Source organism: Mixophyes fleayi, chromosome 1 (genome assembly GCF_038048845.1).
Source record: "Mixophyes fleayi isolate aMixFle1 chromosome 1, aMixFle1.hap1, whole genome shotgun sequence".
In the NCBI taxonomy this organism is placed as follows: domain Eukaryota; kingdom Metazoa; phylum Chordata; class Amphibia; order Anura; family Limnodynastidae; genus Mixophyes; species Mixophyes fleayi.
This window is the reverse complement of record NC_134402.1, coordinates 173,982,275-173,999,559: the sequence shown is the minus strand read 5'-3', so window position 1 is coordinate 173,999,559 and position 17,285 is coordinate 173,982,275. Positions and strand designations below refer to the sequence as shown.

Below are 17,285 nucleotides of genomic sequence, written 5' to 3'. Positions count from 1 at the left end.
CGAGGATGTAGTATTAGGACATAATTCAACCATCTATACACCCCATGCTGTATCAGCTCTGTTAAATTCAGCCCAAACCAGACATGTTTCTTCAGCTAGACTCACAAAGTGGGAACTAGCCCTGATGGCACCCTCAAACATCACCATCAAACGATGTAGCACCCTAAATCCAGCTACATACCTTCCGTATGTGTCTCAAGAGACACAAAGGGTGGGAGGTGAGGAGACCCTGGTTGATGATGAGTTAGGCAAGAATACTGACACGCATGACTGTATGGAACACCTGAATCAGACCTTTACTGCAAGGCCCGACATATGTGACACCCCCTTAGAAAATGTAGATTTTACGTTTTATACAGACGGAAGTTGCCATAGACAGACAGAGACAGGAGAGCTATGTACTGGTTACGCTGTTGTAGACGATCAGGATGTGGTAGAAGCTGAACCCCTTGGTCCACCTCACTCAGCCCAGGTGGCGGAACTAGTAGCACTAAGGAGAGCGTGTGAATTGGCAGAGGGTAAATCAGCCAACATATATACTGACTCTAGGTACGCCTTCGGGGTAGTGCATGATTTTGGGGCCCTTTGGCGTCTTAGAAACTTTACGACAGCAGCAGGTACACCAGTGGCACACTCACAACACATAAAAGGACTTCTGACAGCGATACAGTTACCCAGAACAGTAGCCATCATAAAGTGCAAAGCCCATACCTTTGAAGAAGACCCAGTGTCATTGGGCAACAACAGGGCAGACGAAGCTGCTAAATGGGCAGCAGGGCAACCTATGACTGTATCGACCGAGACTATGATGGTTTTTCAGACATTAGACACGCAGAAATTAATTGAAATGCAAGATTTGTGTTCCCTGCAAGAGAAGGCGGTCTGGAAGGCGAAGGGATGTGGTCAAGAGTCCTCAGGACTCTGGAGGGATGGACAAGGTAAGCCTGTAGCTCCCCGAACATACTATCCAAGCCTGGCTGAAGCAGCACACGGCCTGACTCACCTGGGTAAAGAAGGTATGTGCAAACTGGTGAGAGCATACTGGTGTGCTCCCGGATTTTCCTCTCAAGCTGGTAAGAAAGCAATGTCATGTCTTACTTGTTTGAGGAAAAATGTTGGGAAAACTATTCCAACTGAGCCATCCCACATCCCTCCTACAGACGGACCTTTTCAGGTAATACAAATTGACTATATCCAACTACCACCGTGCAGGAATCTGAAGTATGTGTTAGTGTGTATTGATGTGTTTTCCGGTTGGGTAGAAGCATATCCGGCAGCCACTAATACTGCTGTGTTCACTGCAAAGAAAATTGTACAAGACTTTGTGTGTAGGTTCGGTATCCCTAGAATCATTGAAAGTGATAGGGGTACCCATTTTACTGGTGATGTCTTCCAAAATATGTGTAAACTCATGGGAATCAGTAGCAGACTTCACACCCCTTACCGACCACAAGCCAGTGGTAAGGTGGAGAGAGTAAACGGTACTATCAAGAACAAACTAGGTAAGATAATGGCTGAAACTGGGTTGGCATGGCCTGAGGCTTTGCCGTTGGTCCTCCACAGCATTCGAACCACTCCTAGACCTCCTCTTAATCTGTCCCCCTTTGAGATACTGTTCGGACGACAACCTCATTTGATCGTGAGTCCACAAGACGACTTAAAGTGTAATAATGAAGTGACTGTACAATATCTTATAAGAATGAGTAGACAGCTGAAACAACAACAACAAAAACTAAAAATGCTGTCACCTGGTATGCCAGAAACGAACTGTCATGATGTTGAACCTGGAGACTATGTTATGATCCGCAATTTCTTACGTTCAGGTTGTTTAACAGACCGTTGGGAAGGCCCGTACCAAGTGCTGCTGACCAGTACTACATCACTGAAGGTTGCAGAGAGAGACACTTGGGTCCATTCCACCCACTGCAGGAGAGTCCATAATCCGGAGAAAGTGCAAGACAAGACTCAGACCGACGACATAGAGCTGTCACTTGTGAGCCTGTTCCGGGAGACCTAAAGCCTGCAGTTAAGACACCTGAACCAGAGACGTTGCCTCAGAACTATCTTTCCAGCGATGGAGTGGCGGTTTTTGTTTTTCTTTTGTTCCAGGATTTTCCTTGTTTTTACTTTTTCTAGGACATTCTATTTTTGTGAAGGAGAATGGAGGATGGAGGAGAGTTCTGGGAGTGATACGAATGAAATGGAGGCCGAAGAAAAGTTAATAGGATATCCTGAGCAGCCCATTATCAAACTTGGTCCAGGGGTTATGAAAAGGTCTGCTAGCTCAGGAACTCGGAGGCAGTGTGAGGGGCTATTGTCTGATGAGTATTGTATCTGCAAGTTCTGCAACTCCCTAGTTGACGAGAGATGCATCCAACGATGCCAGTCCCCCAGTACTCTGAATATAGGCGGGCATCCTTTGGAGGATTATCACTCCCTGGTGGGTAAGGTGCTAAACCAAACTGAGTGTTGGGTGTGCTCTCACGTGCCTCAAGGGCAGCATAACATAGGACTAGTGCCATTCCCGCTAAACATATCCGAAGTACTCGAATTAAGGGGTGGGAGGCCCATAGAAGAGAGGTACAATAACACTATGTCCCCTAGTCTGACGCTTCGACAATACTCCATAGGCAGATCGTTGCTGTGCCTAAACATATCTCATGCAAAGCGCCTGGAGAATTGGGAGGCTGACCTATCAGATCAGACAATGGCTCGCCACACTCATTTTAGAGAGAGACTCACAAGGTCACTACTAGGCAGGAATGCTGATGGAAGTCACAAGTTAGGGCGTATAACCAAACATAAGAAGGTATCTATTGGAAAAGTCTCTACAGATAAATGTGAAAATATCATTAATGCCGACACGTGTCTAGAGCAGATGGAGACACTAGGCATGGGTAGTTTTATCAAAACTCTGTGTGATATAATTCATGGGCATACTGTTCCTTATGTTCTCCCTGATGATGTGTATTTTGTTTGTGGGAGGAAAGCTTATTCCTGGGTGACTCCGAGTTCCAAGGGCTTGTGTTTCTTAGCTAAACTGGTTCCTGAAATCATGACTATTACTCATGAAGAAATGGTAGATATTCACAAGACTACATCACCACCATACATACACACACAGTATGAACACCGTGGCAAGAGAAATATGATTCCTGGTGAGGAACCCATAGCTACAAAATTGATTAGTGAAACTGCTGGTTTCCAAGTTATGGTTGCTCTAGATCTCACCAGGACCGCTCGGGGAACATTAAACTTTAAATATATCCAAGACCTAGCTAAATTAATAGATAATATCACCGAGATGTATGATGACACTTTCAGGTATACTGGAAGGGAGCTACAAGCGTACAAGAAGGAGTTGGTGCAACATAGACTGGTACTAAATTATCTCACCTCTATTACTGGTGGGTACTGTGTGACACTGGCCACCCAGTTCGGTGTCAAATGTTGCACGTACATTACTAATAATACGGAAGACCCTAAAGAGGTTATAGACCGGAAGATGGATGAAATTTTGCAGCTGAAATGGGAATTTCGAAAGAGCCATAATTCTTCGTTATATGAGGTCGGGGAAAAGGTGGCGGGTTGGTTCTCATGGTTGAACCCAGCAAAATGGTTCTCCGGTCTGGGGGAGTGGGTACAGGAAATGATTGCGAGTGTAGGTAAGCTCCTTCTCCTTATACTGGGTGTCATCTTAGCAATTGGTTTAGTTGTCAAATGTGTTCCTACTGTGTTGAAGTGTGGAAAACGGTCCCATAAGAGTAACACTGAGAAAGAGACTGAAAGGGTGGTACCAGATACCGAGATCATGGTCTGTGAAGAAGTATTGTATAATCCTGAACTTGAAACGGTGATTGGGTGATAGTTTATTACACTATCAAAGGGTGGAACTGTCGAAGTCAGCAAATTGGATAAAGTCATTTCAATTAAAGTCTAGCAAACTTGGTTGTCTTTGTCTGAAAAGATGCGTACGGTACGCTATGACGTACAAGGGCACGCTACGGCGTGAAAGGGCGTACGCATCCACTACACGTGGCAGCAACAGTAATTGGTCTTTTACCATACATTTGCACAAACACGCATACTTATAAAATAGTACACATTATTGGTAGTTGCAACACATAGTCAGTTATGTCGAAATATAGTAGTATTTATATGTTATATCAGAGTTACATGCATATTAGTGAAATACACAGAACGGGTTAAAGGAATAACATCATGAGTGGTATCATAATGAACCTTGTTACATATCCTACTGTTTGGTGCGCTCTGCGAGGGAATCGCAGAGTGCATACGCAAGTTATGAATGATAGGGAATTATGAACTACTTAAGAGTAAGGAATTCTGGCGGGAAGAGCAGAGCATACCCCCTGCAGAGATGACCCCCTCCTTTGGATTCCTTAGGATGAACCAGCCAATGATTGACGACCCCTTGGACATTCCTGAGACCCGGACCAATAGATGCAAGCCATACCATCTTCATTGTATTACTGTACTTGATTGTGTATATAAGCAGCAGCTCGTGATCCAGAGTGCAGACTTCTTGTCCCCAGACTTCAGGATTGAATGACTGCACTGGATCCAGAGCGCCTGCGTTAAGTAACGGCTGTATTTACTATTACATCGCTTGAGCATATTTTTTCCACTTATTGCGAATAAATCTTTGTGCGTTGGAAACACAAATCGAGGTTCGACAATCGTTATTGGTTAGCGACAATACGCACATTACACCTGGTCATCATTTTACACTGCTGAGCCATCAAGGAAATGACTAGCAAATATACCATTGGGGTGATTACCAGAAAACAAGTGGAAAAATGTTCAACTCATCAGCTATATTTGGAGAACAGATTCCAGCAGGGCCGGACTGGCCATCTGGCACTTCTGGCAAATGCCAGAAGGGCCGATGGCTATATGGGCCGGCCCGACTCCCCCTGTCTTCTTGGTGGCTGGTTCCAGGAACCAGTCACCTCTGCTGCGCGCTCCCCAGCTCCCTCCCCCGTTATGCTGTGCAGCCAGTTACACTGGTGAGTTTACTTTTTTTTTTAATTTGTTTTTTCTTTTACTGAAGAGGGGGGGAGCCGCGATTTTCGGGGGGGAGGGGGGTCGCGGGGGTGCCGCGATTTTCGGGGGGGAGGGGGGGTCGCGGGGGTGCCGCGATTTTAGCGGGGGTCGCGGGGTGCCGCGATTTTAGGGGGGGGTCGCGGGGGTGCCGCGATTTTCGGGGGGGGGGGGGTCGCGGGGGTGCCGCGATTTTCGGGGGGGTCGCGGGGGTTCCCGCGATTTTAGGGGGGGTCGCGGGGTGCCGCGATTTTAGGGGGGGGGGTGTCCGCGATTTTCTGGGGGGGGTCGCGGGGGTGAGAGCCCGGGGTGCTGGGAAAGGGGGTGAGAGCGCCGAAGGGGGTGCTGGGAGAGGGGGTGAGAGAGCCGAAGGGGGTGCAGGGAGAGGGGGTGAGAGCCAGGGCATGCTGGGAGAGGGGGGTGAGAGCCAGGGCATGCTGGGAGAGGGGGTGAGAGAGTCGAAGGGGGTGCTGGGAGAGGTAATGAGAGAGCCGAAGGGGGTGCTGGGAGAGGGGGTGAGAGAGCCGAAGGGGGTGCTGGGAGAGGGGGTGAGAGAGCCGAAGGGGGTGCTGGGAAAGGAGGTGAAAGCCGAAGGGGGTGCTGGGAAAGGGGGAGAGAGAGCTGAAGGGGGTTCTGGGAAAGGGGGAGAGAGAGCTGAAGGGGGTGCTGGGAGAGGGGGTGAGAGAGCTGAAGGGGTGCTGGGAGAGGGGGTGAGAGAGCTGAAGGGGGTGCTGGGAGAGGGGGTGAGAGCCAGGGGGTGCTGGGAGAGGGGGTGAGAGCCAGGGGGTGCTGGGAGAGGGGGTGAGAGAGCCGAAGGGGGTGCTGGGAAAGGGGGTGAGAGAGCCAAAGGGGAAGGGGTGCTGGGAGAGGGGGTGAGAGAGCCAGGGGGTGCTGGGAGAGGGGGTGAGAGAGCCAGGGGGTGCTGGGAGAGGGGGTGAGAGAGCCAAAGGGGAAGGGGTGCTGGGAGAGGGGGTGAGAGAGCCAGGGGGTGCTGGGAGAGGGGGTGAGAGAGCCAGGGGGTGCTGGGAGAGGGGGTGAGAGAGCCAAAGGGGAAGGGGGTTCTGGGAGAGGGGGTGAGAGAGCCAGGGGGTGCTGGGAGAGGGGGTGAGAGAGCCAAAGGGGAAGGGGGTTCTGGGAGAGGGGGTGAGAGAACCAAAGGGGAAGGGGGTGCTGGGAGAGGGGGTGAGAGAGTCAAAGGGGAAGGGGGTGCTGGGAGAGGGGGTGAGAGAGCCAAAGGGGAAGGGGGTTCTGGGAGAGGGGGTGAGAGAGCCAGGGTGGTAGGGAGTGCAGGAAGAGGAGTGAGAGAGCCGGGGGGTAGAGGGTGCAGGAAGACGTGTGAGAGAGCCAGGGGAGTAGGTGGTACAGGAAGATGTGTGAGAGACAGCGGAGAAGGTGGTGCAGGGGGTTAAGGAGAAGATGGTGCAGGGGCATAGGTAAAAGAAAGTGTAAAGGGAGAGACATCTTAAGAATGGGAATGTCAGGGATGCAGCCATCATAAAACACAAGTAGTAATGAAGAATGGAAATGCACAGAGGGGACAAGTGTTAAAAAAAATAAAAAATCAAGCCTTCATACTCCATTCACTTATATTTTCTATACCCCCACTCCTAAATTTCTGCTTCGACCACTGCCCTCTATTCCTGCTCCCCACTGCCTGTGTGAGCTGACAGCTGCTGATCCCTCCTCGCCCAGCGTGCCCAGTAGGAGAACAGAACACAGGATGCCATAATCAGGTAAGTTCATATATTTTCTCGTGTGGAATATGTTTTTAACCATCCTTTCTTGAACTGGGAACACTACAGCGTATCCAATAATGTTTAACACTATGTATTGCTCATTATTGCGCTGTAATGGTTTTTGCATATTTATCTGTACAGAGATTTTTAATTAAGAGGAAAAAACATTGCTTGTCATAAATTTTATCTGTAATTATGTCAATATATCTATTTTTGTTTGCATTGTAAATGATGTATTAAGCTGCTCTTGGGACTCACACTCAGAATCTGATATGCTGTACCAATTTTTATTTGTGAATGAGTTTTTTCTGAGCTTTACTAATGATTTGGGGGCACTACTATGGCATAATGTTATTTGGGGTCACTATTGTGGCATAATATGATTTGGAGGCACTGTTGTGACATAATATGATTTGTGGGCACTACTGTATGGTATATGTTTTGGGGGCACTACTATGCCATAATATGATTTGTGGGCACTTCTGCATGACCAAATATGAATTGAGGGTAATACTATGTGGCATAATATGACCTTGGGGCACTACGATGTGGCATAATATGAACTGGGCACACTACGGTGTGGCATCATATGAACTTCTGCCAAAGGCAAGTTTTTCATTGTTGAATATGTTGGGAGCCCAAAGAAGTTGCTGTATCAGGGCCCAAAATTCCTCTTGTCAGCCCTGCCTGTGAGTCAAGGGGGTAGACGTCTCCAGGTAAATAATCTAAATGTTTCCTATCTAATCAAACTGATGGATCATGATGGGTCACATCCAATTATTTCTCACCCACCTCCTCTAATCCCCCTTAATTTATATACTGTGTTATTTAAAATGAATAGAAAAGACGCATATCCAATTACTGTAGTAAAACAAAAATATTTTTCTTTGACATTTTGCTGTAGATGGAAATACTTTTAATGCGGCCGTGTGGGTTCAACTGATCATTCAATAGTTATGTTTTTTTTAGATATATGTTAGTTTTATTTCATGTGGAATGATTCATGAAAATTCTGCCATTACTATTTCATTGAGGGAAAAGGGTACCTGTTACCTATATGTGTGTGTAAGTACTCTGTTCGTAGTTGCTATTTTGTGGGAGATTTGAAAAAAGCAAAACATTGTTTCCTACAGTGGCGTCTGTATAATTGGTGGTATTGCTGTAGTATGGGGTGGCGTGCTGGTGGCAATGTTGTAGTGTGTTTGGTGCTTAGTATTGCTAATAAGTAGGAGAGGGTATTGCTATAATGTGGGGGGTGATGCCGGTTGCTGTAATGTGGGGGGTGATGCTGGACGCTGTAATGTGGGGGGTGATGCTGGACTCTAATGTGGGGGGTGATGCTGGACTCTGTAATGTGGGGGGTGATGCTGGACGCTGTAATGTGGGGGGTGATGCTGGACGCTGTAATGTGGGGAGTGATGCTGGACGCTGTAATGTGGGGAGTGATGCTGTAATGTGGGGAGTGATGCTGTAATGTGGGGGGTGATGCCGGTTGCTATAATGTGGGGGTGATTGATGTAGTATGAGTGTGTGTGGGGGGTTATTTATTGCTGTAATGTGGGTACTAATAATGTATTGTCATGGTATTTATTGATGTAATTGGGGTGCTAATAATGTAATGTTAAGGGTCATTAGGAGAAATAAATACCCCCTCCCCCCCCACACACACTCATACTACATCATGTTGTACTGCGCCAGCATCAGTGTGCAACAATATAGTGCATGGAGCCCACGTGGGCATGTGTGCTTTAAATGCCAGGGCTGATTTTTAGTCCCAGTCCGGCCCTGGATTCCAGTATGGACTTTTAAAAAGCTTCTGTCTTGCACATAAACTCAAAGGGCGAGTGCAAAATCTACAGTTTGTTTGTTTGTTTGTTTTATAGTGTTGTCAACACTGTATACTCATTAGCACATAGTTGCTAAATTGGTGTGGGGTAACATGGAATACTAACATCTTGTTTGGATTTTGACAAACAACAAAATGGCCTACTACTAATATTAGCAAATACAAATTATTTCTTACATTTGGTTTCAGTGCCAGCAAATTTGGTGCAGTTGGATTTCATACGTGCATGACTGAAGAACTTGCTGCCCTTGGAAAAGATGGCATTAAAACATCTTGTTTATGCCCAGTGTTTGTGAACACTGGATTTGTCCAGAGCCCAAGCACCAGGTAAGAACATTGTGAGTTTGTAAGATTTTAGTTAAAATACATTTTATTTGCTTAATGTATCATAATATGTGTTAGACGTATAACAGAGATAATACACCCATGTAATGTACCCAAAGTATCAATAGTTACATATTATAGATTACTGCAAGAAGGGAAATGGTTGCTCGGCAATATGAGTTAAATGTGTTGTGTGCATTCCTGTCAGTTCTTAACTGTCCAAATGTAAGTCAGATGGTTTGGGATCAAGTCACATTCTGTCATGACTGGGAGTTTCACATGGTAAACTCCACCAATCACTTATTGACCTTGCCTAGTCTCTTGTTATGTTGTCACAGATGAGAGGAGCAACAACCAGCACAACCTTTGCTTCGGAGGACTTATGCCAAGCTTCACAGTGTGATAATTCTAAGAAATAAACAATTTAATCCAAATATACTACAAGGGCAAATTTACTATTTATAGTAACTAGAGATGCTCACTGACCCCCGTGTTTTGGTTTTGGTTTTGGATTTGGACTACCGTCGTGTTTTGGTTTTGGTTTTGCCAAACCGCCCTTGCGTGTTTTGGTTTTGGTTTGGTTTTGCAATTTGTTAAATAAATTACATTTTTTTGGGCTAAAATAACATAATTTAGGTATTATTTTGTACCTACATTATTATTAACCTCAATAACACTAATTTCCAGTCATTTCCATTCAATTTTGACCACCTCCTAGGTCACAATATGATTTTCATACACTATCAAAGAAAAATTGCTGCAGCTCTTGCCAGTGATAAGAAAAAGGCCATTGTCATACCTGGGCATAAGACCAAAAATCCACCTCTTAAGTGTGGAATTATTTTTACACAAATCCTGACAACAGTTGTCTAGCCATTTGTAGCATTTTTAAAGCCATACTCGGTAGAGGTAGAGGTAGGGACCTTAACCATCTGGGACCCTCATCCATGTTACTTAATTTTTCAGCAAGTTCTTGGAAAGCTGTTGGGAAGATCAGAAACTTAGGTTAAAAAAAAATAACAACAAGCAGTCCAGCATCATCTGCTTCCCTTCTCTCATCTACATCCCAGCACCTGCAATCTACCCCCCCCAACACCTTCATCATCATCAATAACCCCAGAACCAATAATTTACAGTTAAACAATCCTTTGCAAGAGGAAGCAAGTATGAATCCTGTCACCCAGTCGCAAAGCAGATCACAGACGCCATAAGGACTATTCTAGTGTTAGATCTGTGTCCAATGTCCATTATTAATGCAGCTGGTTTTAGACAGTTACTTGAGGTCTTCTGTCCCTATTACCAAATTCTATCACGACACCATTTTACTAGAAAAGCTATTCCTCACCTCTACCAGAAAGTTCATAAAAATTTAATTATTGGGCTACAAAATGCCATTCTACCCACTGTACACTTAACCACAGATATGTGGGCAAGCAAAACTGGGCAAAGTAAAGATTATATGACTGTGACAGCCCACTGAGTTGGTCATTTGCCTTCACCAGCAGGGACAGCAGCAGCATGTACCCAAGTATGTCACATTTTTTCAAAAGTAGGCTACTCTGTGTATCAGCAGCTTCACTAAGAGGCATACAGCTGACAATCTGTTCCAAAAACTAAGGGATGTCATTGAAAGATGGCTAATCCTGCTTGGACTCTCCTGAGGATATGTCATTTCTGATTACGACCCCAATATTGTTCAAGCATTACAGCGGAGTTGAATTCCATCACATTTCCTGTTTTGCACACACAATCAACTTGGTGTTACAGAACTTTTAAAAAATGACATGCAGGAGATGCTGTTTGTGTCCATAAACATTTAGGGTCAATATCTGGTTTCTGCAACCGCATGTAGGAGAATGCAGCAGCTGCAAGAAGACTAGTATTTAAGGGGGATGTACTTTAGTCCAGCGAAGTAGTCACCTGTGAACAGAGTGCAGACACGGTTAGCTTGAGTCAAGTGATTGCCTTAATAATACATTTTGACAAGGAGCTACTGAAATTTAACGTGTGAAATAAAACAAAGTAAATGTGCTAACTATATTTTAATTGTAGATTAAATACTTAATTTGCTTTGCAAGGATCCAAGAGATATCAACATCTTTTTTGGACGTCTTCTCCTTCAGTTTCTCTGGCAACTGCTTGTTGTAAAAAAAATTGCTTTCCCAAGACACCCAGTGGTGATGCAGATGAGTCCGGACAACATTTTGATATTTGCTCTACTGTAAAAGAATTGCTCAAAAATCGTGGCAGCTCTGCCCTAAAATGAACTACTAATTCCATTTGGAAGGCCATTATCGGCAATTACATCATAGTACACAGACTTCTATGATGGTGGGATGAATTAGTATTGTTTGAGGAAGATTAGCACTGAACCCTGCCACCTCTCCTGTTTCTGAGTGAGCTATGGTACAATAAAATGTAACTGCAGATTTAGACCAAGACTGTCAGCCCTATTATTTCTATTTCAGCAATTACAATTAGCAATGGAGCTCTTCTCTTTGGGTGTTACCTATATAACGCAGAAGAATTTGCCTGCAAATTCTACAGACAAGCCTGCTTGTTTTCCTCTTCATCAATGACTCTTAGCAATTGAGCACTCGTCTTTGGGTGTATATTACACCCAAACCTTATTAGTGCAAATTAGGAAAAATACGGTTTAATCCATGCTAGGCCCTCCCCCATCCTTTGCATGTTAATAGTAGGATTGGTTGGAGTTATGGGCAAGGTCACACATTTTTTTGTCAAAGCCTTCAAACCAGCCCAGATGTCAAACTGTTGTGGTCTGCCACCTGCGTCATCCCTGCTTGTGTTTGGAAAGTGAAAATTGGTGCCAGAACCTCACATGTCAGAACTGCTGCCACTGGTGCCACACTGCTGTCACTGGTGCAGGACTTACACAATCAACCGCATCCTCATTAGCGCCCTCGTCGGCTACCAAAATCTCCCCCTCATTCTCTTCTAATTCCAAAGTGTCATCCTCACTTGGTGTATCACCGGCTACACTCGGGCTGTTCAGGCACACATCAGCAGAACTGCTGAAAGGGCCCTTCTTTATGGGTACATTATGGATGGACTCTCCACAGTGATTGGTGTCATTTCTGATTCTGAGCATACATTATCCTCTAATGCCTTACTGTTTTCTTGAAGCTCGGCTTTGCCGCATAACAGTAGTTGTGCACCACTTTTAGACTCCAAATTACTTGGTCTTGCTTGGTCACGAGTGACCGTACAAGAAGAGGCTCAATAACATTTTTTGATCTGCCACTAATAGAGAAAGGCGAAGGCCTCATTCTTTCTTTGCCACTGTGTGTGTAGAATGGCATGTTGGCAATTTTTTTTTTATCGGCAGTTAGCTTTTCCTCAGTTACACTTCTTTTTCGCTTCAACACAGTAAATTTTTTTGGGGTGTGTGTTTTTTCCCCTGATTTAAAAAGACTATGTACTTTTACATAGGCTTTACCAGATGACGTACTGGGAACACTACCATCAGGACTGGTGCCAGAACCTGCTTGCTGATTCTGCTCATATGTGGACTGCTTTGAATCCATTTTAATGAGCCCAAACCACTTGGAGTGCAAAATATTGGATAAATACTGCTGCTAAATATGACTTTTGACAGCCAGAAAAATTAGTGTTTCACATTGGGGGATATGGGACACCCCAAAGCACTTGTAGTGCAAAAAAATGTAGAAATACTGCTGATAAATATGACTTTTGGCAGCCAGAAAAATTAGTGTTTCACAATGGGGGATATGGGACACCCCAAAGCACTTGTAGTGAAAAATATTGAAAAAAAAAGACTCCTCTATCCTCCTCTCTTCTTGCTCTAACAATTGATAATAGAATTGGTAATAATAATAGAATTGAATAGAATTGAAATAATAATACAAAAAATAAGGTGTACAATTATTGCTCTGCCCCTGCTCTAATACAGCCTGTGACCTAACCCTGCTCTCTCCCTCTGTCAAATGGCGATGGATTGCTGTGGAGGCGGGTATTTATGCATTTCAAATATCGCGAGAACCGAGCACCGAGATCCGACGACGTCACGATAATGTTTTGCCTCGATTTCAATTCCGAACGGGCGGGAGAGTAGGGCTCGCTACTCGGATAGGCAAAGTCCGGGTGGGTTGGGATCTCGGGGAGCCGAGCCCGCCCATTTCTAATAGTAACACAATACCTAGAGGGAATACAACTTACAAAACCACATATAACTGATCATACTTCCAAAAAAATGTCAGAGCAGAACAATATACAGTAACAGAACACTCATGGGCTTATATAATATAAGCAACTCACACAAAAGCACAAACAATGGTGGAGAAAATTAAAGCTGGAGGGCTGGTGAATGTGTAGACATTGGAGGGGTAGATTTATAAAATAAAATCTACTTTGATGGCACTTTCCAGGTGCCTTAATGTGTGTACACATTTTTTATTCTGTCTCTTTTCTGTTGGATAAACATGGTTAATAAACCTTGAACTGTCACAACCGTGTTCAACAACATATCTGCAATCATTGACAGAAGGGAATATTTGTTGTTAATAAAACAAGGCCAGTGACATATTTGAGAAATGGGTTGGTTACAGTACTTGGCTTACTAATAGCACATGTTCTACCAGTTTTTCAAGAAAAATTGTCCATAGGAACAATTTTCTACTCCACTTACATTTATTGATTCTATTTTTCTTGGTGAAACCTCTACTGCAGCAATAACATGTTATATGTTCAATATGTCTAGTCTGGGTATTACCAATGTTTTTTGTGTCATTTAATAAATGTTTTCATTCTTTACTAAAAATCCTCTATTTTTCAGATTATGGCCCGTCCTGAAACCTGAGGACGTTGCACAATGTTTTGTGGATGGCATATTAACCAATAAGAAGATGATTTTTGTCCCTCCATCTGTGAAAAGCTATTTACTGCTGTCAAAGTAAGGATTACCTTGAAACAATTATGAGTAAAAACTACTTTTTGCATGTTTACTACCTACATTTGCACATAACACACAAATAATGGGCAACTGTATTTTATTTAACACTGCAATTTAGAGTTGAGCTACTATATGTGCACATTTTACATTTCCCATCCTGCAGCTTACCATGGTTTTGCCAGGGTACAAAATTGCACACCCTATTTGGATTTACTCCTAACTCTAAATGATACCCGTAATATCACGTTCACTAAAGGCAGACACACCTACACTGGAGTAGATTGGGTACTCCTCCCTCTCTTACCCTTTGTTGTTCCTCATTCTAGACATAAATTCCTCCTTAAACTAGTTGTCTCTGTATACCCCCCTCCTCAATGTTGTGATATAATATGCTGAGGAATTGCTATGTCATTGAGTTTGCTTTGTTACCTCTTTTAGCCTTCTCAAGTTGTTTTTTATGTTTTTAGGTTACTATTTATGTGTTCAAAAGTAAAGAATAGCATGTTCATGTCTGCTCTATTCTTTTCAAGTGTCTGTCCTAGTCTAGAAGGCAAACTGAAAGACCCATTGCATGCGTGGACCTGGAAGCTCAATTCGAGCTCCCAGTTCCACTACTATTAAAAATAAAAAATTGCCAAAGTTTTAATTGTCTGTCTGTTTGTTTGTTTTGTTTTTTTTAATAAGCTTTTATACATGGAAATGTTGCTGTAAATATAACAAATATAAAATTATATCATATCTACATTTCTGCTTAGAAAATAATATTTATATACAGCAGTGATAAATAACTTCTTTCATCAATAAATGAGAGCACTAGTCTACCCTTAATTCATAGGTAAAGTAAAGGAATGAAAAATAAAAGTAGTTTAAAAGATACCCTTTTTTTATCCCTTACAAATAACAAGTAGCAGTTACAAACATGTACTGCTTTTCTGTTTTCCTTAATCAAAGTGAGATCAAAACTAAAAGTGGAAAATGCATCATATATTTGACACATAAAAGATGCGGAAACTACTGTTTCCGGATCTTTTACGTATGTTTGCCATGCATTACATGCCTAACGGAGGAGATTTCACAGAAATCTCCTCCGTTTAGGCAAATACCGTTAACCATCACAGTCCCCATAGATTACTATGGGGACTGCAATGTTATGCAATACATCAAGCTTTGACAGGTAACGCCATCTCAGAACGGCATTACCTGTCATTTCCTATAGAAGTTTGCTGAAGCCTCTCTGGCTTCACAGAATCCGATACAGTGTTAGTGTTATGCGCATGTCCACAACACTTCCTCCTATCATCGGCAGCGCTAGGCTGCCGGTAAATAGGGAAAAAGTTTGCAGCACAGGGGTCACTTCACCGATGCTCCAAGACTAGCCCCGGCATGGTGCATCTTAGCGGTGCATAAATAAATATGTATCATTGCGATTTGCATCATCATCATCACCATTTATTTATATAGCGCCACTGATTTCTCAGCACTGTACAGAGAACTCATTCACATCAGTCCCTGCCCCATTGGAGCTTACAGTCTAAATTCCCTAACATACACACAGACAGAGAGAGAGAGACTAGGGTCAATTTTTTTTTTATAGCAGCCAATTAACCTACCAGTATGTTTTTGGAGTGTGGGAGGAGCACCCGGAGGAAACCCACGCAAACATAGGGAGAACATACAAACTCCATACAGTTATCTGGCCATGGTCGGAAATTGAACTCATGACCCCAACACTGTGAGGCAGAAGTGTAACCACTAGGCCTCCGTGCTGCCTTTTGCAGCAGTGCATATTTAGCTGCACCAAATCTTATTGATGCATAGACCCCTAAAGGGATAAATGGTATTTTTTATGGATTTGCATCAGTTGTGCGATCTCATGGTCGCTTTTGTTCGATGCGACATCACTGCCCATGTTCCTGTGAACATAACATTTCTGCTAATGAGGAGACTAAAGCCTGTCACTTATCTATTTGAATTACCCCAAAATGTTGCAAGATAGAGAAGCTCTGCCCTCTTAAGCAGGTTTCTACAAAAGACAACCGTTATAGCAAATAAATTATTTAGCTAGGTAATATACAGGTGTTGATATTTAATTAATGTCCAAGCGTGAATTTACTTGCTCTTTATCTTAGTTATGCTCAAATAGAGTTATAATAATAACAGGCCTACAACCCAAACTGAAGAAGCAGTTTTAAACAATGTGACATTTAGTTTATGTTGATGATCAACAGAGTTTGGGCCAAACACATATAACGTGTACAATTTAATGGATTGTTAATTTTGATACATTTACAGACATAACGGACAAGCATTTTCTGAGATTAAAGTTAATGTTTTTTAGTATTTTTCATGTCTAACCAGATGTACAGGCCTCAAAAACATATTTATCCATCTGTCAACAGTTTAATTTTATATGCAACTAGATATCCATGTCTGGGAAAATAAATTACAATTGTCTAACCACATTACCAAACATTTCCCATCGTGTAACTGTAATATTTTTTTTTTAATTACTTTTCAGCTTTCTTCCTCAGCGGGTAATATCAAGACTAAACAAGATGCAAGACGTACAGTTTAGTACTAAGTTCAGAAGTGCAACCAAGATGGATTAATGTGACCACAGGAAAGAATAATGAATACAAGACAAGACGACTCTTTTATATGGTTTATTAATACAAACACTGCTTTGTATATAGCAGGATTGCAAAAATCAATTTAACAGTAACCATATTTTATAAGCAATGCAGCAAATAAACTGATAATTTTGTATCTATAGAAAGTACAATATGAGTACTATAGCAACAGATATAACCATATTGGGGGGTATTCAATTGTTAGCGAGTTTTTTTTTCCCCGCCGCATAAAAAAAAGTAAATCTCCCTCGGGTTTTTTACGGCGATAGCGAACGTTTTGAGTTAGCGCAGCTAGAAAACTCGTGCAATTCAATTGAAAAAGAGAGAATGCTGCCCCCCCACGTTAAAAATTGTGTTTGTGAGATTTTAGGGGAGTGAAGGTGAGTTTTAACGCGGTCATGTATTATACAAAAAAAGGTTTTGTATACATTTCCATACATTAGATTGCATTACACATTGATAATATCTACATTACAGTACTTTCTTTAGCAAATGTTTTAATTTAACTATTTTTTACCATACAATCATCTATACCATGTCAAAACACATTACTACATTTATATTTGTACCAAAAACATACATAAATATAATTAATTATGGATTTTATTTTTTAATTTTTTTATGTTTTTTTTTATTTCATTCTTTTTTCACAAGAAAATCAACTTACACAAGTTAGGCATTAGTGATAAACATAAGTTTAACTTTTTTTTCCAAATGTTTACATGATTTCAAATACTTTCAGAGGTTTTTTA

General features: G+C 42.7%; 1 protein-coding gene across 2 annotated transcripts in view; it reads left to right on the top strand.

Moving 5' to 3' along the window:
• LOC142144893 (17-beta-hydroxysteroid dehydrogenase 13-like) overlaps positions 1–17,285 on the top strand; it is an 81,006-nt gene that overhangs the window by 63,014 nt on the left and 707 nt on the right. For both annotated transcript variants that reach the window (XM_075204217.1, XM_075204224.1), the window contains 3 exons: positions 8,836–8,973; positions 13,787–13,903; positions 16,422–17,285. The exon at positions 16,422–17,285 is cut by the window's right edge and continues 707 nt beyond it. In XM_075204217.1, coding sequence (XP_075060318.1) covers positions 8,836–8,973; positions 13,787–13,903; positions 16,422–16,512 — 346 coding nt within the window. In that variant the 3' untranslated portion in view covers positions 16,513–17,285. The remainder of the gene's footprint in view (positions 1–8,835; positions 8,974–13,786; positions 13,904–16,421) is intronic.